Source organism: Anomaloglossus baeobatrachus, chromosome 8 (genome assembly GCF_048569485.1).
Source record: "Anomaloglossus baeobatrachus isolate aAnoBae1 chromosome 8, aAnoBae1.hap1, whole genome shotgun sequence".
Lineage (NCBI taxonomy): Eukaryota > Metazoa > Chordata > Amphibia > Anura > Aromobatidae > Anomaloglossus > Anomaloglossus baeobatrachus.
Genome location: NC_134360.1, coordinates 85,184,590 through 85,212,031, shown reverse-complemented (window position 1 = coordinate 85,212,031; position 27,442 = coordinate 85,184,590). Strand labels below are relative to the sequence as shown.

Below are 27,442 nucleotides of genomic sequence, written 5' to 3'. Positions count from 1 at the left end.
ACATGTATATAAGTACTGCACTAGGTCTATGACCGTGGTCTGTGTGCGTGCCTCTGGATAAGTGCCTCATAAGTGTCAGAAATATACCAGAAATGAACCAGACATGACCAGAAGGTAAACTTCAGCTCTTTCTAACCAAGTTTTCCACTGACACAACTTACTTGTTAAATCATATACTTGCCACACTACCCCCACCATGTTCACCTATGCCCTCACAGTCTTTGCCCCTCTCCTCCTCACTCTCCTTCGCTATCCCCACACCCCAGCACCCTCTAAGCAAATATTCATCTCCCCGTCCCTCCTGCCTTCTCATCTGTCCTCATCTGCTGACCTACTCCTGAACCTCAGGTCACTCCTAATATCGCGCAGACCATGCCGTCCACTCTCCTTCTCCCACCTGCTCTCCCTTTCTCTACTCCTTCTCACTGCTGGTGACATAGCCCCCAATCCTGGCCCCCCGTGGATGGTACACCCCTCTTTATCACCCACCCACCACTCTCCACATAATAGTAACTACCGCAATCTCTCCAACATAAAAACTATTCCCCTCTCACCGACTCCGCCGCCCCCTCTCTCAGGAGCGCTCTGGAATGCCCGTTCAGTGTGTAATAAACTGCACATCATTCATGATCTCTTTACCTCTAGCAATCTATCCTTTCTAGGCATCACCGAAACATGGCTGACACCATCCAACTCTGCCTCCCCAGCTGCACTATGCTACGGTGGCCTGCACTTCTCCCACACTCCTCGCCCTGGCAATAGACAAGGTGGAGGAGTGGGCCTCCTTCTTTCTAACAACTACAACTTCACCACAATCCCACCTCTACCCTCCCTCAACCTGCCTTCCTTTGAAGTGCACTCTGTCCGAATCTATTCTCCCTCCAACCTCCAAGTGGCTGTCATATACAGACCCCCGGGCGCCACCACTGCCTTCCTCGACCACTTCTCTGCCTGGCTTCTACACTTTCTCTCTGCTGACATTCCCACCATCATCATGGGTGACTTCAACATCCCCACTGACACTCGCCAACAAGCTGCTTCCAAACTCCTCTCCCTTGCTTCGTCTTTTGGCTTAACTCAGTGGTCCACCTCTGCCACCCACAAAGATGGACACACACTAGACCTTATCTTCACCCGCCTCTGTCCCCTTTCTGACTTCACAACTTCCCCCCTCCCCCTATCTGACCACCATCTTCTGACCTTTTCAGCCCTGTCCTCCTCACCTACCCCCCCTGTCCAGCACCTAGCACATCCCCGCAGAAACCTTGCACACCTCAACATGCACACCCTCGCCGACTCTATCCTCCCACTGTCCTCCATATCGTCCCTCCACGACACAGACAGCGCCACCACTTTCTACAACACCACCCTCACATCAGCTATTGATTCCGTCGCTCCCCTTGTGCATGGCAGAGTGAGACGAATCAATAGACAGCCCTGGCACAACAGCCTCACTAAAAAACTTAGGCAGAGGTCTAGGGCTGCAGAGCGGCGCTGGAAGAAAACGCACTCCCAGGAAGACTTCACCACATTCAAAAATGCAATTCACACATTTCGTTCAGTCCTCACCTCTGCTAAACACGATTACTTCAGAAACCTCATATCCTCTCTAACACACAACCCCAAACAGTTATTCAATACTTTCAACTCCCTCCTTCGCCCACCACTGCCCCCTCCAACCTCCCTCATTTCTGCAGAAGACTTTGCCACCTATTTCCAAGAAAAAATCGACCTAATAAGGCAAGTCTTCTCTGCTCAGCCACCACAACCCCTTCATGTAGCTGACCACTGCCCCTCCCCCATAAACTTCCTCCCCACCATCACCGAAGGAGACCTTGCACGTCTGCTCTCAAAAGCGCACCTCACCACCTGCGCACTTGACCCCATGCCATCCCACCTCCTTCCCAACCTCACCACCATCCTTATTCCAGCCTTAACCCATCTCTTCAACCTATCTTTAACGACTGGAACCTTCCCTTCTGCCTTTAAGCATGCAACAGTCACACCTATCCTAAAGAAACCTTCCCTCGATCCAACCTCTACTACCAGCTACCGCCCCATATCACTACTCCCACTTGCCTCAAAACTCCTGGAACAGCATGTCCATGCTGAACTTTCCTCCCACCTCTCCTCTAACGCTCTCTTTGACAACCTACAGTCCGGCTTCCGTCCACATCACTCCACCGAAACTGCCCTGACTAAAATCACAAATGACTTGCTTACTGCCAAAGCGAACAAGCACTTCTCTATACTCCTACTCCTAGACCTGTCCTCAGCCTTCGATACCGTTGACCACTCCCTCCTATTACAGACCCTCTCTTCCCTTGGTGTCAGAGATCTTGCCCTCTCTTGGATCTCTTCATACCTCTCAAATCGCACTTTTAGTGTCTCCCACTCCCACACAACCTCTTCATCCCACCATCTCTCTGTTGGCGTCCCTCAAGGCTCTGTCCTAGGACCCCTACTTTTCTCTATCTACACATTTGGCCTGGGACAACTCATAAAGTCCCATGGCTTCCAGTACCACCTATATGCCGACGACACCCAGATCTACCTCTCTGGCCCAGATGCCACATCTCTGCTGTCCAAAATCCCGAAATGTCTATCTGCTATATCCTCCTTCTTCTCCTCTCGCTTCCTAAAGCTCAATGTGGCCAAAACTGAACTAATCATCTTTCCTCCGTCTCACCTACACTCTCCACCTGATCTATCTATTACAATAAATAACACCACGCTCTCGCCAGTACCCAAAGTTCGCTGCCTCGGAGTGACCTTTGACTCTGCCTTATCCTTCATACCACACATCCAATCCCTCACCACCTCCTGCCGTCTTCAACTCAAAAATATTTCCAGAATCCGCCCTTTCCTCAATTTGCAATCTACTAAAATGCTAGTGCATGCCCTCATAATCTCCCGCCTCGACTACTGTAACATCCTCCTCTGTGGCCTCCCTGCCAACACGCTTGCCCCTCTCCAGTCCATCCTTAACTCTGCTGCCCGACTTATCCACCTCTCTCCTCAATACCAGCCCGCTTCTCCTCTCTGCATGTCCCTCCACTGGCTTCCAATCTTCCACCGTATCCAATTCAAACTTCTAACACTGACCTACAAAGCTGTGCATAATCTTTCCCCTCCGTACATCTCCGAACTACTCTCCCACTACACTCCAACACGTCACCTCCGGTCCTCCCAAGATCTCCTCCTCTCCTCCTCTCTCATTCGCTCCTCACACAACCGACTCCAAGACTTCTCCCGAGCATCCTCAGTCTCCTGGAACTCGCTGCCTAAACACGTCAGACTATCCCCTACCCTTGCAAACTTCAAATGGAACCTGAAAACGCACCTGTTCAGAAATGCCTACAATCTACAATGAACTCGCTGCCGCCCGACCACCGTGCGGAGCTGCCGCCCGACCACCGTGCGGAGCTGCCGCCCGACCACCGTGCGGAGCTGCCGCCCGACCACCGTGCGGAGCTGCCGCCCGACCACCGTGCGGAGCTGCCGCCCGACCACCGTGCGGAGCTGCCGCCCGACCACCGTGCGGAGCTGCCGCCCGACCACCGTGCGGAGCTGCCGCCTGACCTACACCCCACCTATTGTCTCCTCCCCATAATCCTATAGAATGTAAGCCCGCAAGGGTAGGGCCCTCTTCCCTCTGTACTAGTCTGTCTACTGTAACTTGTATACGTATTTTGTATGTAACCCCCCCTCTCATGTACAGCACCATGGAATTAATGGTGCTCTATAAATAAATAATAATAATAATAATAATAATATAGGATGAGCTGACGTGAAGCGGGAACACCACCAAGATTAGGGTGAAAAACTCCGCCGCTAGGCAGGAAGAAAGTGCAGGGCCTGCGGAATATAGGGTCAGTGTAATTCCCTCTCCCTTGTGGATCCTGCAATATTCCTCCTGTGCACCATTGGTATTCTATGCTCACATCTATAGGTATTAAGTGGGTTACTGTGTTTCCTGTATTATAATATACCACATATTAATATTAGTTATTGCTTATAATAGTGTAGGTAATTGTAAAATTCACATAATCACATTTGATTTGGTGAAGTTTTTAATAAGCATATTTGTTAATGTATTTACATTTTATTTGGTGTTAAGGGGATATAATTTTTTCTATATAAAGTGAATACTGACAATCAATACGGTAACTTATGCTGCAAAAAAACAAGTCCTCATGCTACTAAATAGAAAGAAAATAAAAGAGATATGGCTCTTGGAAAAAGGTGATAAAGAAAAGCAACAAAACAAAAAATCTTTGTAGGAGCAGAGACATTCACATTAAGACGATCTCACGCTGGCAAAGAGTGGGGCTGATTTACTTAAATTTTGTAACCATTACACCATATTTTGTGTACGAGTACAATCTGACAAAGCATTGGACCAATGTTAGCCTATGGGAATTCTCATATATCAGATTTTATCCTCGGACCGAGCTGGTCCAAGGTAAAAATCGTATATGCTAGAGTTTGATCTGCTATTTGGATCGCACTCGACAATGGAAGTCAATGAGTGCGTGGAAAACATTGGAATGCACGCGGGTGACATTGGGATGCAGTCAGATTTTCATTCACTGACACAATGGAGAAATTTTAATCATCTTCTCACTCTGTGCTCATATTCTCTCCTCCGAAAGAATCGGATTAAATGATGCTGTCACTGATCATAGTTTGATCGCAGAGTCAATAACATAAGAAACCTGACTCTCTCTGTTGAGAGACTCTCCGATTGTGTGACTCCTGCCTTAGGGCAGCGTTACACGGTACGATTTATCGTGCGATCGCATGAGCGACCGCCCCCGTTGTTTGTGCGTCACGGGCAATTTGTTGCCCGTGGTGCACACAGTCGTTTACCCCCGGTCACACGTACTTACCTCCTGAACAACCTCGCGGTGGGTGGCGAACATCCTCTTCCTGAAGGGGGAGGGACGTTCGGCGTCACAGCTGCCCAATAGAAGCGGAGGGGCGGAGATGAGCGGGACGTAACATCCCGCCCACCTCCTTCCTTCCGCATTGCCGGCGGGACGCAGGTAAGCTGTGTTCGTCGTTCCTGTCATTCTGCGCAACGAACAACCGGCGCGCAGAAGGAGGAACGACTTTATGAAAATGAACGACGTGTCAACGAGCAACGATAAGGTGAGTATTCTTGCTCGTTCACAGTCGTTCGTAGCTGTCACAAGCTACGATATTTCTAACGATGCCGGATGTGCGTCACGGAATCCATGACCCCGACGACATATCGCACAATATATCGTAGCGTGTGACGCCGCCCTTAGACACTGCAAACTCAGACTGAATAGTCCTAAAATGAAAGGAATCTTTCAGTGTCTGATGCATAATGATAAATCTTGTGCAGTTTTAGATTGCTTACTCAGAAGGTATGTTAAAAAAACAGCAGAAAAAAAAGGTAGGCAGCTGTATTTAACAACGCAGGTAACAAAACTAATGCACTTACAGGATGCAGGTTGTTCCATCAGTATTTTGCACCTCTGCTTCCTCCTTTATCATGGTATTCTACTCCATATACTATTTACATATGGGTGCTGTCAGATGTACAAACAACTGACTGGTGGCAGTGCTGATTGTCACATCCCCACCGATCCTGACCCCTGCCGATCTTATACTGATTACCTATCCCCTGGTTAGGACATTAATTTAAAGTACTAGGAAACACCTACAGACCAACATATATTTATTGGCAAGAATAGAATGGGATTTAGTCCTGCACTTTAAAAGAAATGTTTATTTGATCTAGCAGGAGGCGATACAATCGATCCTTGGCTCTACATAACCAGATTCAGTTTGGAGGTCCAATATGCTTATGTTTAAACAGAAGCTTCAATTAAAGACTTCTTTGTATATACAGAGACATATAGATTCCTGACAGTAATTATTAAGTTGGTCATGCACAAATGATAGCTGTTGATCAGTCGCAGATTCCCCCATACACATGAAAAATCAATCGTATGTTTTCAAAGGTGAGAACAGAGAAAGACCCTGCCAAACAGCTATGGCCGTGGCTTATCTCCTGAAGGACAAAGGGCTCAGGAGTTAAAGTTCAATTGACCCAATTGTTCCCCAACATGATCCGTTAGAGGAGAGTCTGTAGGCCCTCATACACACAGTGTAGACTGATCCCATTGGTATTGTGTTTGTAGCCTTTAAAACTTTCCATAAAGAAAATAAAAATCTGATCGTGACAAGAATCAGTCTTTCTTGGGACACTGGAATAAAGTCAGAAAATACAACTGTGCGGTTATTGTCACAGACCTGGAACAACAAAGGTAGGTTTTGTGGTCCTGGGTTGACTTTCTTTACAAACATATCTTTTGTGGGCTTTTCGGTCTCAGACAAAGTTGCTTTTGGAACAAATAATACGTTCTGGAGTCCAAAGGGAAAGAAATACCAGAGCCCTAATATAAGAAATAAATGGAGATAGGGAATAATATGCAGTGGAGGGAATAAAATCATTAACGTACATATATATAAAGAATACAAGAATTAACAATATCCAGATAAATCTATCGCAATGAACACTGTGTATTTAGAGGCACTAACCAGATATATACTATTCTACAAGATTACTGTATTTTTCGTTTTAGAAAACGCACTGGATTATAAGACACGTTCCAAATTTAGAGATGAAAAACGTAAAAATAAAGGGTTCGTCTTATACTCTGGAGGTGTCTTACCGAAAGAGGGGTGGCAGCGAAGGTGGAGCAGGGTCACAGGAGGCAGGGGAGGTGCTGGAGTAGGGCGATGCTGCAGTCACAGCGGTGGGGTCTGTGCTGGCAGCGGTAAGGGCTGTGCTGGCAGCGGTGAGGGCTGTGCTGGCAGCGGTGGGGTCTGTGCTGGCAGCGGTGGGTTTTGTGCTGGCAGCGGTAAGGGCTGTGCTGGCAGCGGTGAGGGCTGTGCTGGCAGCGGTGGGGTTTGTGCTGGCTGCGGTGGGGTCTGTGCTGTAAGCTGTGATGGCTGTGCTGGCAGTGGTGAGGATTGTGCTGGCAGCGATGGGGACTGTGCTGGCAGCGGTGGGGGCTGTGCTGGCAGTGGGGAGGATTGTGCTGGCAGTGGGGAGGATTGGGCTGGCAGCTATGGGGACTGTGCTGGCAGCAGTGGGGGCTATGCTGGCAGCGGTGGGGGCTGTGCTGGCAGCGGTGGGTTTTGTGCTGGCAGCGGTGGGTTTTGTGCTGGCTGCGGTGGGGTCTGTGCTGGCAGTGGTGGGGGCTCTGCTGTAAGCTGTGAGGGCTGTGCTGGCAGTGGTGAGGAATGTGCTGGCAGCGGTGGGGACTGTGCTGGCAGCGGTGGGGGCTGTGCTGGCAGCGGTGGGGGCTGTGCTGGCAGCGGTGGGGACTGTGCTGGCAGCGGTGGGGGCTGTGCTGGCAGCGGTGGGGGCTGTGCTGGCAGCGGTGGGGGCTGTGCTGGCAGCGGTGGGTTTTGTGCTGGCTGCGGTGGGGTCTGTGCTGGCAGTGGTGGGGGCTCTGCTGTAAGCTGTGAGGGCTGTGCTGGCAGTGGTGAGGATTGTGCTGGCAGCGGTGGGGACTGTGCTGGCAGCGGTGGGGACTGTGCTGGCAGCGGTGGGGGCTGTGCTGGCAGCGGTGGGGGCTGTGCTGGCAGCGGTGGGGGCTGTGCTGGCAGCGATGAAGGCTGTGCTGGCAGCGGTGGGGGCTGTGCTGGCAGTCGTGGGGGCTCTGCTGTAAGCTGTGAGGGTTGTGCTGGCAGTGGTGAGGATTGTACTGGCAGCGGTGGGGACTGTGCTGGCAGCGGTGGGGGCTGTGCTGGCAGCGGTGAGGGTTGTGCTGGCAGTGGTGAGGGCTGTGCTGGCAGCGGTGGGGGCTGTGCTGGCAGCGGCTGTGCTGGCAGTGGTGAGGGCTGTGCTGGCAGCGGTGGGGGCTGTGCTGGCAGCGGTGGGGGCTGTGCTGGCAGCGATGGGGGCTGTGCTGGCAGTGGTCGGATTGTGCGGAGCAGAGTGGTGCGGCGAGTGTCCCAGATGCTCTGTTGGTGGTGCGGGGTTCAAAGAAATGTTGCTTACCAGAGATGGCACGTGTGCAGATGAGAGCTTAAGCTGAGAGCTCCATCTGCACACGCACCGACTTTGGGCGCCATTTTTTGAAGCCAGAGCATCTGGGACACCCGCTGCACTGCCCTGCTCCACATAGACGCCCGCACAGACCGTCCTCCGCACAGACAACCAGCCAGCTACCTGCACAGACAGCCCTCCGCAGCCAGTATAGCCCCCCCAGCAGCTCGCACAGCGCCCATTCTGCATCTCCAAGTAAACTACATTCGGATATTTTTGGGAGGAAAAGTGTGTTTTATAATCCAAAAATACGGTACTGATTAATATATTTACTATCTGTCTCTTTTTTTCAAGGAGCAATTTATTTTTGTTTTTTTGCGTCTTTTTTCATGCATTTAGTTTTTTTACAGCACTTGAATATACAAAAAAAAAATAGAAATTTGTCCACAGAACTTACCTGTTGCTATCAATGCTAACAATAGAAGGAGCAAAAGAAACTGCAGCGCTTTCTTCAGAATACTGTAATGCCTGAAAAACATGTCATATTCATTAGTTTTGTACATTCCAATATATTTCATACATTAATAAAACTAAAAGGATGCTGCATTTAAAATGCTAAAAATACGAGTTGTGTCATCAGTGTTAGGATAAATAAAAGCAAATGGATGTGATTAAAAGCAGAGGACAGCAAAATAATAAAGGATTTTACAGCCAGAAGTCACTCCTGAGCCGCACACTAACAGGTTCCACTAAGATTAAAGGGAATGTCGTCAGAAAATCCCCTACTGTGTAAATAATGTTTATATTAAAAGCAGCTGAAAACCATCAGTAATCATCTATATAATTATAGGACTACAATGACATACAGTATATCACCGACATATAGTGAACGCAGGATCACACCATTCATTAAAGGAGATGGTCACAGCTCACCTTCTCCCCTTCCCTACACAATGGCCTCTGTATAGGTCACTGAAATGCACAAAAAAGTATTTTATAGACGATCATAAGTCAGCTTTCGGCTATTGCTGGTTAGGGTCTACAGTGCTGGCCAAAAGTATTGGCACCCCTGCAATTCTGTCAGATAATACTCAGTTTCTTCTTGAAAATGATTGCAATCACAAATTCTTTGGTATTATTATCTTCATTTATTTTTCTTGCAATGAAAAAACACAAAAGAGAATGAAACAAAAATCAAATCATTGATGAATTTCACACAAAACTCCAAAAATGGGCCAGACTAAAGTATTGGCACCCTTAGCCTAATACTTGGTTGCACAACCTTTAGCCAAAATAACTACGAACAACCGCTTCCGGTAACCATCAATGAGTTTCTTACAATGCTCTGCTGGAATTTTAGACCATTCTTCTTTGGCAAACTGCTCCAGGTCCCTGAGATTTGAAGGGGGCCTTCTCCAAACTGCCATTTTGAGATCTCTCCACAGGTGTTCTATGGGATTCAGGTCTGGACTCATTGCTGGCCACTTTAGTAGTCTCCAGTGCTTTCTCTCAAACCATTTACTAGTGCTTTTTGAAGTGTGTTTTTGGTCATTGTCCTGCTGGAAGACCCATGACCTCTGAGGGAGACCCAGCTTTCTCACACTGGGCCCTACATTATGCTGCAAAAATTTGTTGGTAGTCTTCACACTTCATAATGCCATGCATACAGTCAAGCAGTCCAGTGCCAGAGGCAGCAAAGCAACCCCAAAACATCAGGAAACCTCCGCCATGTTTGACTGTAGGGACAGTGTTCTTTTCTTTGAATGCCTCTTTTTTTTCCCCTGTAAACTCTATGTTGATGGCTTCTCCCAAAAAAGCTCTACTTTTGTCTCATCTGACCAGAGAACATTCTTCCAAAACGTTTTAGGCTTTCTCAGGTAAGTTTTGGCAATCTTCAGCCTGGCTTTTTTATGTCTCGGGGTAAGAAGTGGGGTCTTCCTGGGTATCCTACCATACAGTCCCTTTTCATTCAGACGCCGTCGGAGAGTACGGGTTGACACTGTTGTACCCTCGGACTGCAGGGCAGCTTGAACTTGTTTGGATGTTAGCCGAGGTTCTTTATCCACCATCCGCACAATCTTGCGTTGAAATCTCTCGTCAATTTTTCTTTTCCTTCCACATCTAGGGAGGTTAGCCACAGTGCCATGGACTTTAAACTTCTTGATGACACTGCGCACCGTAGACACCGGTACTTTCAGGTCTTTGGAGATGGACTTGTAGCCTTGAGATTGCTCATGCTTCCTCACAATTTGGATTCTCAAGTCCTCAGACAGTTCTTTGGTCTTCTTTCTTTTCTCCATGCTCAATGTGGTACACACAAGGACACAGGACAGAGGTTGAGTCAACTTTAATCCATGTCAGCTGGCTGCAAGTGTGATTTAGTTATTGCCAACACCTGTTAGGTGCCACATGTAAGTTACAGGTGCTGTTAATTACACAAATTATAGAAGCATCACATGATTTTTCAAACAGTGCCAATACTTTTGTCCACCCCCTTTTTTATGTTTGGTGTGGAATTATATCCAATTTGGCTTTATGACAATTTTTTTTTTTTTCATTGAAGACAAATTAAATGAAGATAATAATACCAAAGAATTTGTGATTGCAATAATTTTCAAGAAGAAACTGAGTATTATCTGACAGAATTGCAGGGGTGCCAATACTTTTGGCCAGCACTGTATGTTGTTGCTGTAACGCTGACTACTGTTAACGGAAACTTAAGGCTACTTTACATGCTGCGATATCGGTCCAGATATCGCTAGCGTGGGTACCCGCCCCCATCTGTTGCGCGACACGGGCAAATCGCTGCCCGTGCCGCACAACATCGCCCAGACCCGTCACACATACCTGCCCGGCGACGTCGCTGTGACCGGCGAATCGCCTCCTTTCTAAGGGGGCGGTCCGTGCGGCGTCACAGCGACGTCACTGAGCGGCCGCCCAATAGCAGCGGAGGGGCGGAGATGAGCGGGACGTAACATCCCGCCCACCTCCTTCCTTCCGCATAGCGGCCGGGAGGCAGGTAAGGAGAGGTTCCTCGTTCCTGCGGCGTCACACATAGCGATGTGTGCTGCCGCAGGAGCGACGAACTACATCATTACTGCTGCAGTAACGATAATCGAGAATGGACCCCCATGTCACCGATGAGCGATTTTGCACGTTTTTGCAACGATGCAAAATCGCTCATCGGTGTCACACGCAGCAACATCGCTAATGCGGCCGGATGTGCGTCACAATTTCCGTGACCCCAACGACTCCGCATTAGCGATGTCGCAGGTTGTAAAGCCTCCTTCAGGCAAGATGGCTGCCCCTATACAGAAAATGAATGAATCCTGCCATTGAAAGATTAAAAAAGACGTACATGTGCATGGAACAGATGTTGCTATAGGCTAAATGAATATTTTTTTTTAATAAAAACCTGTATTACTGTATTATGGGCTACACTCCTAATTCATGGTTATAGATAAATAGACCCACAAGTTGAAAAGATTATAAATAAATATATATATATATACTATATATATATATATTGCCTGGGATAGTAACTGTGTCTCTCCCAGTCTCTTTCTGTCTGTCTGTCTCTCTGTCTATTTCCCTGTCTGTGTTCTTCTCTATCCATGTCTGTCTGTGTCTATCTCTCTGCCTGTCTCAGTCTGTCTCTTTCCCTGTCCGTCTCTTTCCCTGTCCGTCTCTTTCCCTGTCCGTCTCTTTCCCTGTCCGTCTCTTTCCCTGTCCGTCTCTTTCCCTGTCCGTCTCTTTCCCTCTCCGTCTCTTTCCCTCTCCGTCTCTTTCCCTCTCCGTCTCTTTCCCTCTCCGTCTCTTTCCCTCTCCGTCTCTTTCCCTCTCCGTCTCTTTCCCTCTCCGTCTCTTTCCCTCTCCGTCTCTTTCCCTCTCCGTCTCTTTCCCTGTCTGTCTCTCTCTATTCGTCTCCCCACCGAAATCTTATTACCTCATACATAGGCTTCTTATACTAACAATTTATTTTGTTCCTATAGCAACCAATGACAGCTCCTATTAATAACCTGTAGCTCCCAGCTCCATATATATAATATATATATATATATATAAAAATAAATAATTTTCTTTTCATTATATATAATGTGCAGTGTTACATTTTATGTATGTTTTTCATGTATATTTATTTCTGTCAGTTCCAGGGGTGAATGACTGCAACAGTTCTATTGGGAGAACATTTGTTACGTACTAGCCTGTCATTTAGATCAGCCGTCTGAAACACAATAATCGGAGAGGAATAAAAAGATAGATTATTTTGGAATTTCCAGAAAATTTATGCACCAACTTTTCCTGCCTAACCTGGTTAAGATGAAGACGTCCAGCAGAGAAGCTGAGGTTGTAAGACGATACCATGTAGTACCAATCCACCAGTACAAAAGTCCAAACACTCGGCCTGCAAAATTAATGTAAAACCATTACATACTTTACACACAAAACAATATAAGATCTAACCTCTTCTGGACACTTATAATGAAAGCTCACAATTATCCATAGACGTAAGGTACTGTCACACACACAGAGATAAATCTGTGGCAGATCTGTGGTAGATCTGTGGTAGATCTGTGGTAGATCTGTGGTAGATCTGTGGTAGATCTGTGGTAGATCTGTGGTAGATCTGTGGTAGATCTGTGGTTGCAGTGAAATTGTGGACAATCAGTGCCAGGTTTGTGGCCGTGTACAAATGGAACAATATGTCCATGATTTCACTGCAACCACAGATCTGCCAAAGATTTATCTCTGTGTCTGACGGGGCCTTGAGGCTACGTTTCAACCATCAGGAAAGTTTCGGACAATGCAGAATTTATCCACCATCTCCAAACCTAAAGGCCGCTTTACACGCTATGACATTGCTCAAGCGATCTCGTTGGGGTCACGGATTTTGTGATGCACATCCGGCCGCTTTAGTGATATCGTTGCGTGTGACACCTATGAGCGATTTTGAATCGTCACAAAAACTTTCCGCTAATTGGTAACGATATTGTTCGTCGTTCCTGCGGCAGCACACATCGCTATGTGTGACACCACAGGAACGATGAACCTCACCTTACCTGCGGCCGCTGGCAATGTGGAAGGGAGGAGGTGGGTGTGATGTTACGTCCCGCTCATCTCCGCCCCTCCGCTTCTATTGGGTGGCCGCTTAGTGACGTCGTTGTGACGCTTAACGAACCACCCCCTTAGAAAGGAGGCGGTTCGCCGGTCACAGCGACATCGCTAGGCAGGTAAGTAGTGTGACGGGTCTGAGCGATGTTGTGCACCACCGCAGTGATTTGCCTGTGTCGCACAACCGATGGGGGCGGGTACCCACACTACCGATATCGGTAACGATATTGCAGCGTGTAAAGCGGCCTTTATTTTACTTGTTTTTTTCATTGTTTTTTTTGTGCATTTTGGACACTGCGTTTTTGTCCGTTTGGTGTCATCCTGGTAACCCCTTCACCCCCGGTCGATTTTCTGTTTTTTTGCTCCCCTTATTTTGAAAGCCATAACTTTTTTTTTTATTTTTCCATCAATCTTGCCATATTAGGGCTTATTTTTTGAGGGACGAGTTGTACATTTGAATTAAACCATTAGTTTTGCCATATAGTAATTTGGAAAACGGGGAAAAAAAATCCAAGTGCGGTGAAACTGCAAATAAAAGTGCAATTGCACAATTGTTTCTGGGATATTTTATTCACCATGTTCACTATATGGTAAAACTGATGTGTCAGTGTGATGCTTCACGTCAGTGCGAGTTCATAGACACCAAACATTTATTTTTCTACTTTATCTAAGGGGTTAAAAAAAATTCAGAGGTTTGTCGCAAAAAAAGAATTGTGTTTTTCGCGCCATTTTCTGAGACTCGTAGCGTTATCATTTTTGGGGATCTGGGGCTCAGTAATGGCTTATCTTTGGCATCTTGAACTGACGTTTTTAATTATACCATTTTTGTGTGGAGGCTACATTTTGATTGCCTGTTATGGCATTTTAAAAAAAATTAGCGGCGACCAAAAATCGTATTTGTTGCTGGTTTTGTTGCGTCTGTTGTTTACAGCACATGTTTAAATTCACTACAAAAAACAGCAAAAACGCAGTGTTTCCGCTTCTGTAAGATCATTGCTTTCAATGGTGAAAAAATGCTGCAAAAACACTGAAGGAATTGTCTCGCTGCTTCTTTAAAAAAATGCAGTTTTCCATTATAGTCAGGAAAAATAAAAAAAAACGTATCACAAGCAAGAGAATAAAATGGAACATTTTAAACATTATTTAGTAAAATCTGAACAGCAAATAAAATTTTTGGATAGACATTATTTATTTACAGCTTCAATGTGCCATAATAGGGGATGTCCACTACTATGACTTAGGGGTACTTTGCACGCTGCGACATCGCTAGCGATGCCGAGCGCGATAGTACCAGCCCCCGTCGCAGATGCGATATCTTGTGATAGCTGCCGTAGCGAACATTATCGCTACGGCAGCTTCACACGCACTTACCTGCCCTGCGACGTCGCTCTGGCCGGTGACCCGCCTCCTTCCTAAGGGGGCGTGTCGTGCGGCATCACAGCGACGTCACACGGCAGCTGTCCAATAGAAGCGGAGAGGCGGAGATGAGCGGGATGTAAACATCCCGCCCACCTCCTTCCTTCCGCGTTGGCGGTGTATGCAGGTAAGGAGATGTTCCTCGCTCCTGCGGCTTCATACACAGCGATGTATGCTGCCGCAGGGATGAGGAACAACATCGTATCTCCTATTGGTGCGACATTATGAAAATGTCCGACACTACACAGATCACCGATTTACGACGCTTTTGTGATCGTTTATCGCCGCATCTAGGCTTTACACGTTGCGACGTCGTTACCGCTGCCGGATGTGCGTCACTTTCGATTTGACCCAGATGATATCGCAGTAGCGATGTCGCAACGTGCAAAGTACCCCTTAGGGTTTATTCAGACGTCTGATTTTTCTTATGTACAATAAAATGGGCTGATTTTCTAGATCAGCCTTTGATCAGAGTGTGGTCCAAGTGTCATCGGTGTTGTTTGTACATGGATGTCATCAGAATGCAGTCCGATTTTTCCACAGACCCATAGACTCACATTGCTGATCTTGACCCAACCTTGGATCAATATCAGACATATCTCCACAATTCTGCAGATCAATTCCTATGAATTTGATCACTGGATGTGCCGGGTATCAGATCACTGATTTGCTAATAATGACCTATCTTAATATTGCAGTAGTGGAAACCCCCTCTAATATCAGCCCGATATGACAATGTTCAGAAAGTGTCTCTACCTGGATAGGTAGACAACTGATGCATCCATTTTCTCCACTGAGAGAAGGCAGTACCTTTCTGGGGATGTGAGTGACCTAGAGAAACAGATAAGATTGTCACAGTCATAAAGAAATCATATATCAAACTAACTAGAAATCATTTTGGTGCTAGTATTAGCACCGAGCATTTACCAGAATTAACAAAGCATAAGCTGAGGTAAATATTTATTCATGATCATCAATTTATTAAGCTGGGTTGATTAACTTCTTAATAACTCCTTATATCTCCATTTTTCGGATACATATGATCTTGGCAGTCTGCAGTCACCTCTGATAGGGGGGTATAGCCTGTGAAGTGATAAGACGAGTTCCCAGCTGGTGTCTAAATTCCCTGTAGTGACAGCTGAGGCAGACTGCCCCTCACACAGTGATGACATTGATGGGAAGCGCCATCATGTTATAATTAGTGGACGTGTCCGCTCAGATCCCCACTGAATAGGAGCAGAAAGGGTCCGCACTGCTGCAGCCAAGAAATATGACATCACTATTAGCTTCTCAGGTCTGTGTTCTTACATCTGAATGTGCAGCTTCCCTCCCACAGATCTCTGCAGTTTGTGCTGTAGACCATTACAGGAAGCTGCTAATCTGCCGTGGTATGGGCGGTGCTGCCGTCACTTCTGACTTCACACCACTCTCGCACCTCAGACTGTTTTGTCTTTAGCAGTGCAGATGTTAATGAGTTAACAAGACTATTACCTAAATTAATAAATGCATGTCAGGGCTAGATTGGAACAATTGAAGAGAACCTGTCATGAGGATTATGCACGATAATGTAAAGGTATTACCATAATGGGGCTGTTATACAGATTCAATAGATCCCTTCAGTGAAGAAATCCTGGTTGTTTGAAGGCTGGTTTTCCTCAGCCTTCAGTGTATTAGGGTGGGGCTATAAGTAGGGTCTTTGGCTCTGCCATGACCCATCAATACCTCTGGGGTCTAGATCTTCCTCTTGTTTTCAAGTTTGCACCAGCTACATCCCTGCTGTCTTTCCCAGCCCATTCTATGGATTGATTAAATCACGCACAGGTCTGCTTTCTGGCATGTTGTATTGGCCTCTTAGTTATTTGGGTATCTCCTTTTTCTGTACTACGGTATGTTGTGCTGCTTTTCAATCATATTATTTTGTGGGTTATCCAATACTACTTGTCCTTTATCATTTATCAAAATCATGGGCCGCAAGGCTCTGTCCTGGGGCCAGTGCTGTTTAATATCTTTATAAATTATCTGGATAACGGAATTATTGGGAAACTAATAAAATTTGCAGATGATAATAAAGGGCCATTTACACGCTGCGACATCGTTAACGATATATCGTTGGGGTCACGGTTTTTGTGACGCACATCCGGCGTCGTTAGCGACATCGCAGTGTGTGACAGGCTGGAGCGACCTTAAACGATCGCAAAAGAGACAAGGGAAGGTAAGTCCATGTGACGGGTGTAAGCGATGTTGTGCGCCATGGGCAGCGATTTGCCCGTGACGCACAACCGACGGGGGTGGGTGCGCTCGCTAGCAATATCGGTACCGATATTGCAGAGTGTAAAGTACCCTAAAGATAGGAGGAGTAGCCAACACTAGAGAGGAAAGAGTGTATTCAAAGGATCTGGACACACTCGAACAATGGGCCGAGGAGAACAGTATGGTGTTTAACAGAGACAAATGCAAAGTCCTACATCTGGGTAAAAGAAATGTAAAAAGCTTTTTTAGTATGGGAGGGATAGAACTAGAAGATAGCACTGGGGAAAAGGACTTGGGCATAATAGTGAATCCCAGATTCAATATGAGCCGACAATGCGGAGCTGCAACTAAAAAGGCCAACAAAATTCTGGGATGTATCGAGACAAGCATTTAATCTAGATCAAGAGAGGTAATTATTCCCCTATACTCTGCTGTGGTCAGACCCCACCTGGAATACTGTATACAGTTCTGGGCGCCCAATTCAAAAAAGACATTGATATATTGGAGCAAGTCCACAGAAGAGCAACCAAGGAGGTAGAAGGTCTGCAAACCATGTCATATGAAGAGCGACTAAAAGAACTAGGGATGTTTAGTATGAAAAAGAGAAGGCTGACAGGAGACTTAATGGCGGTCTACAAATATCTGAATGGTAGTCACAGTGCAGAGGGAACTACCCTATTCTCATTAGCATAAGGAAGAACAAGAAACTATGGGATGAAACTTAAAGGAAGGAGATTCAGATTAGACATTAGTCGACATTAGTCGGAGCCTGCAACGATGATACGATAACGACGCTTTTGCGCTCGTTAATCATATCATCTAGAATTTACACACAACGATGTCGAAAGTGACGCCGGATGTGCGTCACTTTTGATTTGACCCCAACAACATCATACGTTCGATGTTGCAACGTGCAAAGCCGCCCTAAAACTGATGATACAATCTTGATTCGCAGATACAAAATGCACTGAGGCAAAAAACATTTAGGAGTGTACACAAATGGGCAAGGAGTAATGTGACTCTACCCCAGGTACAATCCTCATACAATGGAGAAAACAAGAATGTGCAGCAACTGAGTTATTGACACCATCTCTTCCCTCGGGGACGGAGCCGAGCAGCAGAGATTCTGAGGTTTGGGGTCCATGAGACAGCAGGCCGTCCATAGCAGGGTTTACATTATTGTTTTATTATCTGGACACTAAACCTAAAGTCTACAGCCGGGGTGCACAGGCTTTTATTGGTCCAAGGGCCACATTATAATACTGAACACATCTGGGGGCCGCACTACGGCATATTGAAAGTGTCTAATAGGTACAAATTCTGCTTACAGGAGTCTTACCTCCACCAATATGGACGCTGATGGCACAGAGGTTTTATTTACTACTCTATTCTACTCCCAAATACAGATAATAAAGGCATATAATACTCTATGAAGAGGGTTCCAACTGATTTAAATGGGAAAAGCTTCTATAGTCCACATTAATGTTTATTCTCATGGTATTTTGAACATATTCCAATAAAACCAGCAGGATGTATATTCAAAGAGTATTGAAGGATTTTTTTATGTGGATATGCAGTTAAATTCCCTTGTAAAACCTGTGTGAATAGGCCCTAAAGAAGAAGTTATGTATGCACAGGGGTCTCTACAATAGATCATGGGTTTTGTGCTTACTGCCTAATGTTTCAGAACTCCCATAAACTACAGTGGAGCGAGCCGCAGACATGGAGGGTACCGGTCACATACAACTTTAACTGGTGATGAGATGTATGAGGCATCCAGAGATGTCTACACAGTGCTCCATTAGTACTTGCCAGTCCCGGCTTCTCAGCTGCTTGCCACTACTTTTCAGTGTATGGCTGCAAACAAATAGTTAACCTGTCAAACAAGCATTTTTCTGTCCATCAGGTTGGGGTCCGGTACAATATCTGCTGTAGCTACATAATTCTATTGAATAGTAAATGTATATTATTTAAAGCACTACTCCAGGGTTTATTTTTCTTCAATGCCGGAGTGGCGCTTTAAATGTAAGTCCACTGCCCCGTCTTCCACTTACCCACCAGTGTTTTCATCCCTTCACTGCACCACTCTAGTCCCGTGGTGCCATCTTGTGCCTGTAACTTCTTACTAGCAGGAAAGTCACAAGTAATGTCACAAGCTCCCAATACAACTCTATGAGAGCCAGAACAAGGCTCCCATAGAGTTGTATTGAGTTATGACCTCTGGCATGCCCCATGAAACACTGGAACTGCCAATAGGTCACAAACTGCGACGCTGGAAAAAGATGATGATGCTGGTAGGTGAGAATAAGACAGGGGGTAGGGGACTTACATTTAAAGCAACACTCCAGCGATGAAAAAAGAAATAGATTCTGGATTGGAGCTTTAATACCAGTGTGACGCCCTGGGCAAGCCAGGGGTCACAGGTCACAACATCACATGCACCCCACATTCCCGGCAGGTACACCAAGGCTAACCCAAAATCCTTGTTGCCTTCCTCCAGGGGCTGATGTCCACACCAGGGGGTGGGCCAGGCGGTTGGCTCCACCCACCGAGGAGTTCACAGCCCTGGAGGCGGGAGAACCAGGCAGTGAAGTTAGGGAAGTGAAAGTAGAAGGAAGTGAAGTGGTAGTGGAGCAAAGGAGAGGAGCTTGTAAGAGGAGTAAAGAAGTAAAAAGAAACAGTTGAGAAAGCCTGAAGTTGGTCCGGGTGTGTGCCCTGGACTGAGACAGCAAGGTCAGCAGACAGCGGTGATAGTCTGCAGGGGGACTGCTTGGAGGTTGCTGGAAGGACCGCGGACAGGTGGTGACCCAGTCAGCACCAGGGCAGGGGCCTTTCGGATCCCGGCAAGGCTAGGAGTCGCCATAATTTGCCAAATCCGTCAGTGAAGGGGACCTCTGTCTCCTAACAACCAAGTCCCGATTGAAGGCAACAGTCCGACCGTTGAGGGGAGACACCGCCACCGCCAAGTCACCAGTTTCCCAGGGCCAGCGCCTGCGGGCAAGAGAGGGGCTCCTCCGGCCCATATCCAACCCGGGGAGCGGGTAACCGGTGGGGACCCATCGCTACCAAGAGACTTTACATAGGTGCAGGGAAGAGACAGTCACCGCTAACTGCAGGGAACCGCAGCACCGTAACCGTCCGAGGGACCCGTCCAACCAGCCGTTTGTTTACCGAGAACTGTGTCGTGTTTACTGGCTAAGTGAGTACCTCCGTGCCGTGCGGCACAGCGCTGCCCCTGCACCTCCACAGGCCCCATACCCGCCTGTCCACCATACCAACCCCATCACTGGGCCCCGGGATCACCAAAACCCCTACCCACGGAGGGGCAAATCAACAACTGGCTGCTCCATACCATCACTCCTGGGCTCCCCAGACAGAGCAGCGGTGGTGTCCACTTAATCACCACAACCGTGGGTGGCGTCACGGACAATAAACTATATCCCAAATCCCAATCCCCTTTCACTCACGGGCGAGGAGCGCCGCTCGAGTCCCCGGGATCCAGCCCATCGCTCGAGCCACCGAGCAGCAGCAGCAGCAGGCCGCAGCAGCCGCGGCGGCAGCCGGACCCGAGCAGTAGGGAGAGCGCGGCGTCCCCTCCTCCGCCTGCGACAACTTGGCGTCACGAACAGGATCTTACCGCTCTGCCGTTGGGTAGAGGTGCGCCTTGTGACCGCCAGAGGTATCCGGCCGGAAAATTTCAGAAGTCGCCATCTTTGGCGCAAAAAGTTCCCGCTCGAGCGTCTTCTCGAGTAGCAGAGGCGCGAAGGCCAAAACCCCGCCCCGATAGAGGAGGGGCCGAAAAGAGGCTAGAGGAGACGGAATGGCGGCTAGCTGCATGTGAGCGCGGCTATAAAAGCAGGGACGCCAGGACCCTGCAGCCTTCTTGTTCCTGGGAGAAGCCGCCAGCAACATGTGGATGCCGTCCCGCAGCACCGTAGCCCCCGCGCCTGGAACCGCGGCGTGGGTGGAGATCCGGACCGCGCAGCTCTATCAAAGGCTGCAGGTCAAGATGCAGCTCCTCATGGAGGAGTGGGAGACCGACATGGCGGACGTCATAGCGACTGTGCGGAGACGCGAGGAGGAAGCGGAGGAAGGGAGGGTGAGTGACCCACGCCCCGATGCCCTTGAAGGGCCGGTCATCGCGGCTGCGGGACCCGGTCCAAACCCTCTCCCCCTGCTGCCTCCCTCGCCACCCGTCTCGGAAGCCGTGACCCCGCCACTAGGCCCGCTACCACCGCCACCGGTAGCGATACCCAACATGACCACCCAGGCGGGCCGACCTGTAGCCGGAGCCCGAAGTCGACCGGAGGTGCTGCCCTGGAAAGCCCCGAAAACCGAACCGGAGGCGTCCCCCGAGAAAGTCCCCGAGCCGGAGCCGATGACCCGCTCCGTGCCGAAGGCCCAACTGCGGAAAGCCCCTGTGCCCATCCCCCACACCTCGGCTGAGGTTGCGCTGGGTTGCCGATGCAAGGCAGCGTCTAAGGCCAAGTCACCGCGGGACTTGTCGCCCAGAGTACCAGCCGTGGGCAATGTCAAACAGGTCTTGCAGGGCCCGACCCGTGCGCCGGAGCTCGCAGCAGCGCCGTATTGGGACAGGGAACCGGTACCGTTGGGTCTGGAAATCGGTGAACGGGAGAGAAAGAAGGCGGAATTGGTGGCCCGTGCAATCCGGGAAAAGGAGAGCCTCCGTCAGGCAACGTTCTGTGTCCGGGGCCCGCTGTATGAAGGGCAGGTGAGGCGGTTTGATGTCCGACGGGGCTATGGGTTTATATATGAACCGGGCCTGGAGGCCGAAGTGTTTATAGCCCGGCGGGATGTGAATGCCCACCTGCCTGAGGAGCATCCCGGTCGTAACCTGATGCCGGGCGACATCGTGCAGTACACCCGGCACTGTGGGGAGAGGGGGTGGTTCGCGCTGGATGCGAAGTTAAGGGGCAGCCAAGAGTCCCGTGTGAGCGCCGCGCCCCCTCCCTCAGGTGATGTTGAGGACTCGGAATAATGCAGCGGAGCACCGTTGCACCGTCCCCGTTGGGACCACAGGTGTGTTTGTTTAAAAGTTTGAGCAAAAGATGAAAATGCATGATTACCGTGAAAGTCACCTGATTCAACCGTGATTTGGAAACCGGCCGTTGCCGGCACCGTTGTCCCCGTGGGGACCGTTTGAAAAGTTTTGCATAGGAACTCCTATGGACAATCCCGTGAACTTGCAGGGCAACCACAGACGCTAGTGGCTTGTAAATAAGTTGTGTTACCGTTACCGTTTCCGCATTTACCGCCTCCGGAGAGGCAGGTTGGAGGGAGGGCCCACAGCGGAGCAGGCTGGGGCCCAGCCACCACAGGAACCGGTGGCTACCCTCTGGAGGGGTAGGACAGATCCCGCTCGGGTAACTTGCGCTGGACTGGGGTCAAGGGGTGCTGCCTGGGTTTTAGGGGCAGCATCAGGGCAGGTTACTTGGGTGGGAGAGAACGGAGACCGTAACCGTTAACCGTTTTAATGTTTGCAACGTTTAAGAACTGAACCTACCGATGTGGGATGATGCCAAAAATTGTATATATGTTACCGTTTTTTCTATTTTACAGAAAAACAAAAGGAAAATAAAACCGGTGTTGGACGGGCAGCCCGAGGACGGTCTGCGTTTTGCTAAGGGGGAATGTGACGCCCTGGGCAAGCCAGGGGTCACAGGTCACAACATCACATGCACCCCACATTCCCGGCAGGTACACCAAGGCTAACCCAAAATCCTTGTTGCCTTCCTCCAGGGGCTGATGTCCACACCAGGGGGTGGGCCAGGCGGTTGGCTCCGCCCACCGAGGAGTTCACAGCCCTGGAGGCGGGAGAACCAGGCAGTGAAGTTAGGGAAGTGAAAGTAGAAGGAAGTGAAGTGGTAGTGGAGCAAAGGAGAGGAGCTTGTAAGAGGAGTAAAGAAGTAAAAAGAAACAGTTGAGAAAGCCTGAAGTTGGTCCGGGTGTGTGCCCCGGACTGAGACAGCAACGTTAGCAGACGGCGGTGATAGTCTGCAGGGGGACTGCTTGGAGGTTGCTGGAAGGACCGCGGACGGGTGGTGACCCGGCGGTACCGGAGCAGTATACGAAGAACAGTCAGCACCAGGGCAGGGGCCTTTCGGATCCCGGCAAGGCTAGGAGTCGCCATAATTTGCCAAATCCGTCAGTGAAGGGGACCTCTGTCTCCTAACAACCAAGTCCCGATTGAAGGCAACAGTCCGACCGTTGAGGGGAGACACCGCCACCGCCAAGGCACCAGTTTCCCAGGGCCAGCGCCTGCGAGAGGGGCTCCTCCGGCCCATATCCAAGCCGGGGAGCGGTTAACCGGTGGGGACCCATCGCTACCAAGAGACTTTACATAGGTGCAGGGAAGAGACCGTCACCGCTAACTGCAGGGAACCGCAGCACCGTAACCGTCCGAGGGACCCGTCCAACCAGCCGTTTGTTTACCGAGAACTGTGTCGTGTTTACTGGCTGAGTGAGTACCTCCGTGCCGTGCGGCACAGCGCTGCCCCTGCGCCCCTGCACCTCCACAGGCCCCATACCCGCCTGTCCACCATACCAACCCCATCACTGGGCCCCGGGATCACCAAAACCCCTACCCACGGAGGGGCAAATCAACAACTGGCTGCTCCATACCATCACTCCCGGGCTCCCCAGACAGAGCAGCGGTGGTGTCCACTTAATCACCACAACCGTGGGTGGCGTCACGGACAATAAACTATATCCCAAATCTCAATCCCCTTTCACTCACGGGCGAGGAGCGCCGCTCGAGTCCCCGGGATCCGGCCCATCGCTCGTGCCACCGAGCAGCAGCAGCAGCAGGCCGCAGCAGCCGCGGCTGCAGCCGGACCCGAGCAGTAGGGAGAGCGCGGCGTCCCCTCCTCCGCCCGCGACACCAGATCTTTGTAATAATACTTTTATGAGCAAGAGAAGAAGACTAATGATTTGTACCAATGAGTGTTATTGAATTATTCGATATTCTGTTTGTAATTTATTAAGGAATCAACGAGAACCTGCCAGTTCTTCTGATTGATGTGTTTAGTAAATACCAGGAATCGTGGCAAGGACAAGAAAAGACGTACCTGAAAAATGGGATCACCACATATGAAGTATTATTAAAAATCATCAATATTTTATTGTCAATAGAACACACATAAAACACAAAGTGAAAGTGAAAAAAAGAGAATTTTGTTACTTACCGTAAATTCTTTTTCTTATAGTTCCGTCATGGGAGACCCAGACCATGGGTGTATAGCTACTGCCCCCGGAGGACACACAAAGTTACTACACTCAAAACGTGTAGCTCCTCCCTCCTAGCATATACACCCCCTGCTAGCCAGTCCTAGCCAGTTTAGTGCAAAAGCTGAAGGAGGACATCCACCCACAAGAAGAGACAGAGTAAAATCCGGAAGAACCGGAACCTCTGTCTACAACAATAACAGCCGGTGAAGACACACGGAACAAGAAACCTGCCAACAGGCAATAGGGAGGGTGCTGGGTCTCCCATGACGGAACTATAAGAAAAAGAATTTACGGTAAGTAACAAAATTCTCTTTTTCTTTATCGTTCCTATGGGAGACCCAGACCATGGGACGTTCAAAAGCAGTCCATGGGTGGGAATAAACAGACAACTGAGAAGCAGGCAAACCTAACTTCACAAATGGGCGACAGACGCCGGACAAATGCGTCTGCCCAAGCCCGCGTCTGCCAAAGCATGAGCATGCCTTGGGTAGTGCTTCGAAAAAGTATGCAGACTAATTCGAGCTGCAGTCTGACAGACCTACTGAGCCGTAACCTGGTGCCTGAAAGCCCAAAAAGGCACCGACAGGTCTGATCAAATGTGCTCTGATCCCCGGCGGGGAAGGCACTTGCGTACACTTGTAGGTCTCGGAAATGGCCGACCTAAGCCAACGAACCAGGGTCGGCTTAGATGCCGAGAGACCGCTACGCTGACTAGCAGTCAGCACTAGAGAGAGGTGCACCGCCTAATAACGGCGGTGCGAGACACATAGATCCGGAGCGCCCGCACCAGATCCAGGATATGCAACGCTTCCTCAAGCGATGAACAGGAGCCGGAAAAAAGGAAGGCAGGAAAATTGCCCCGGATAAGGTCGAAGCAGTAACCGCCTTAGGGAAAAAAGTCCGGAGTCGGATGAAGACCACCTTGTCTTGATGCAAAAGACCAAAAAAGGGGGTGACTCCGAGAGAGTGCAGCCAGAACTCTCTGGCGGGAAATTATAGCCACTAGAAAGACTACTTTCTGTGAAAGATGAAACAAAGAAACCTCCCCAAGAGGCGCGAAGGGGGGTTTCCGGGAACCGGGAGGACCGGATTAAGGTCCCAGGGCTCCATAGGCCGCCGGAAAGGCGGAATGATGTGAGATGCGCCCTTAAAGGAGCGCACCGGAGCCAGCCGGACGATACGCCGCTGGCACATACTGACAGAGCCGAGACCTGTCCCTTAATGAGGGATAGTCCTAGCTGTAGACCGGACTGTGGAAGGGACAGGAGGGTCGGCAAGGCTAAAAAGGTCAAAGGACACTTTGGAGCTCGAGTCATAGCGGAGATGACTTCAGGAAAGATATCAGAAGTCGCCAAGATCCAAGACTCAAGAGCTACGCCGTCAATCTGAGAATCCAGAATTCTGACGGAAAAAACGGACCCTTTGAGAAAAGGTCTGAACGGTCCGGAAGATGCCATGGCAACCCAACGGACAGAAGGAGCAGGTCAGAGTACCAAGTCTGCCTGGGTCAGTCTGGAGTATGAGAATGACCCGACGGCCCCCTTTTACTGATCTTGCGCAGGACTCTGGACAAGAGGTAGAGGGTGAAATACGTAAAGAGACGAAGCTGGGATCAAACATGAACCAGTGTGTCTACCGCAAAACCTGAGGATTGTGGACCACGGTTGGACAGCTGAAATAGTCTGCCTCGCAGTTTTCACCTCTAGGATGTGGGCTGCGGAGACGGTGGACTAGGAGTCCCTTGTCCACTGAAGAATGTTGAGCCGCCAAGATTGCCAGGCGGCTGAGTGTCCCGCCCCGGAAGCTGATGTAGGAAAACGCTGTCACGTTGTCCGACTGGACTCGAATGTGCCTAGCCGCCAACAGATGGTGAAGGCTTAGAGAGCTAGAAATACAGCTCTGATTTCCAGCACATTGATCCAGAGGGCTGATTCGGACAGAGTCCAAGCGCCCTGCGCTCCACGATGGAGATATACTGCTCCCAAGGCGGATAGGCTTCCATTGACGCCACCGTCTGACCAGCGCCTGTATAAGGTGTCTGATAAAACGACGTCGACCGCCAGCGGAGGGACTACTGATCGACTAAGAGCAGCTTCACAAGAGCTGACAGAGTTTCGAATTGCGTCCCTGAGAACCTCTGGTTCGAAGTCAGAGTGGACTTGGACAGAAAGACAAGCCACCCGAATAGGTTAGAGTGGCGAGAGTGAGCGAAGCACTCTACTAAGAGTCAGCACTGGATGAAGCCCCAACAATAAGGCCGTCCAGGGCAAAAGATCACTGCCAATCCCTAGGGGTGCAGGACCCTAATCACAGCTGCCCCAATGAGAATACTCGAGGGGCCGTGGCTAACCCCAAGGGAAGAGCCACGAATTGGACCACTCCGATTGTCAAAACGTAGTCAACGCTGGTGTGAAACTGCGATTGACTCCTGCAGATAGGCATCTCTGATGCCGATGGCTGCTAGGGAATCTCCTTGGGTTCTTGATTGATCCGGTGAAAAACACACGGAACAAAACCGAGACTCCATGTGAAAACGCCACACCTGACTATGCTTGAAAAGCTAAAGATCCAGGTCGGAAGGCACCGCCCTCTTCGGGGACTAGGAATAGATTTAAGCAAAAATCTCAGAACCGTTCCCAGTCGGGAACCGGTACAATTACTCCATTGGCCTGCAAGAAATGCCACGGCCTGTGAGAAGGCGGCGGCCTTGGAGCCGGGAGGAGTTGACAGAAAAAATCTGCTTGGCGGGTGGACAGAATTCCATCCTGTAGCCATGGGGGATATAATCCCGCCCCCACTGAATGGAGACGTGTTAGAACCCTACGTCGCCAAGTGGAGAGAGCCTGCCACCGACCAAGGAGGTTGTTGGCGTGGCTAGATAGCTCGGAGGAAGCTGACTCAGTGGCAGCATCTCCTGCGGTCTTCTGAAGACGCAGCTTCGAGCCATTTGGTTCTATGAACCTAGGCCGAGCTAGAGGACGATCAGATGGAGGAACGGAAACCACCGAAACCTCAACTGATTCCTGCCCTGGACAGGTTCCCTGGTTTAGGTTTGTGGCAAGGAAGAACACTCCCCGCCAAGAGCTTCCTTAATTTCATCCAGTTGGTTCCGAGGAAACTGGTCCCTCCGAAGCCACAGGAGCCTGCGGATAGCGAGGAAAGTAGCCAAGACCACCGCCGTGCGGTGTCCAGCATGGCAGACCTGGCAGAGGATGAAAAGACTGAAGTCTGGAAGTTCAGGCAACCGTTTTGGGCATAGAGTCCCTGTGAGGGAATGCATCTCCTCCAGAGAAGCAGAGAAGGTACAAAAAAACCGCACTGCTGTAAAACTGAGGAGAACGCAGCTCCTGCCGCCCCCATACCGACTTGGCCAAAAGGACA

General features: G+C 49.4%; 1 protein-coding gene across 3 annotated transcripts in view; it reads right to left on the bottom strand.

The window, feature by feature from the left end:
• SUN2 (Sad1 and UNC84 domain containing 2) overlaps window positions 1–27,442 on the bottom strand; it is a 134,362-nt gene that overhangs the window by 43,852 nt on the left and 63,068 nt on the right. For 2 of the 3 annotated variants that reach the window (XM_075321857.1, XM_075321858.1), the window contains exons 6-9: window positions 15,320–15,394; window positions 12,347–12,440; window positions 8,493–8,563; window positions 6,289–6,431 (exon numbers count right to left, since the gene is read on the bottom strand). In XM_075321857.1, the coding sequence (XP_075177972.1) occupies window positions 6,289–6,431; window positions 8,493–8,563; window positions 12,347–12,440; window positions 15,320–15,394 (383 nt within the window). The remainder of the gene's footprint in view (window positions 1–6,288; window positions 6,432–8,492; window positions 8,564–12,346; window positions 12,441–15,319; window positions 15,395–27,442) is intronic. The other variant, XM_075321859.1, reaches the window with a different exon arrangement.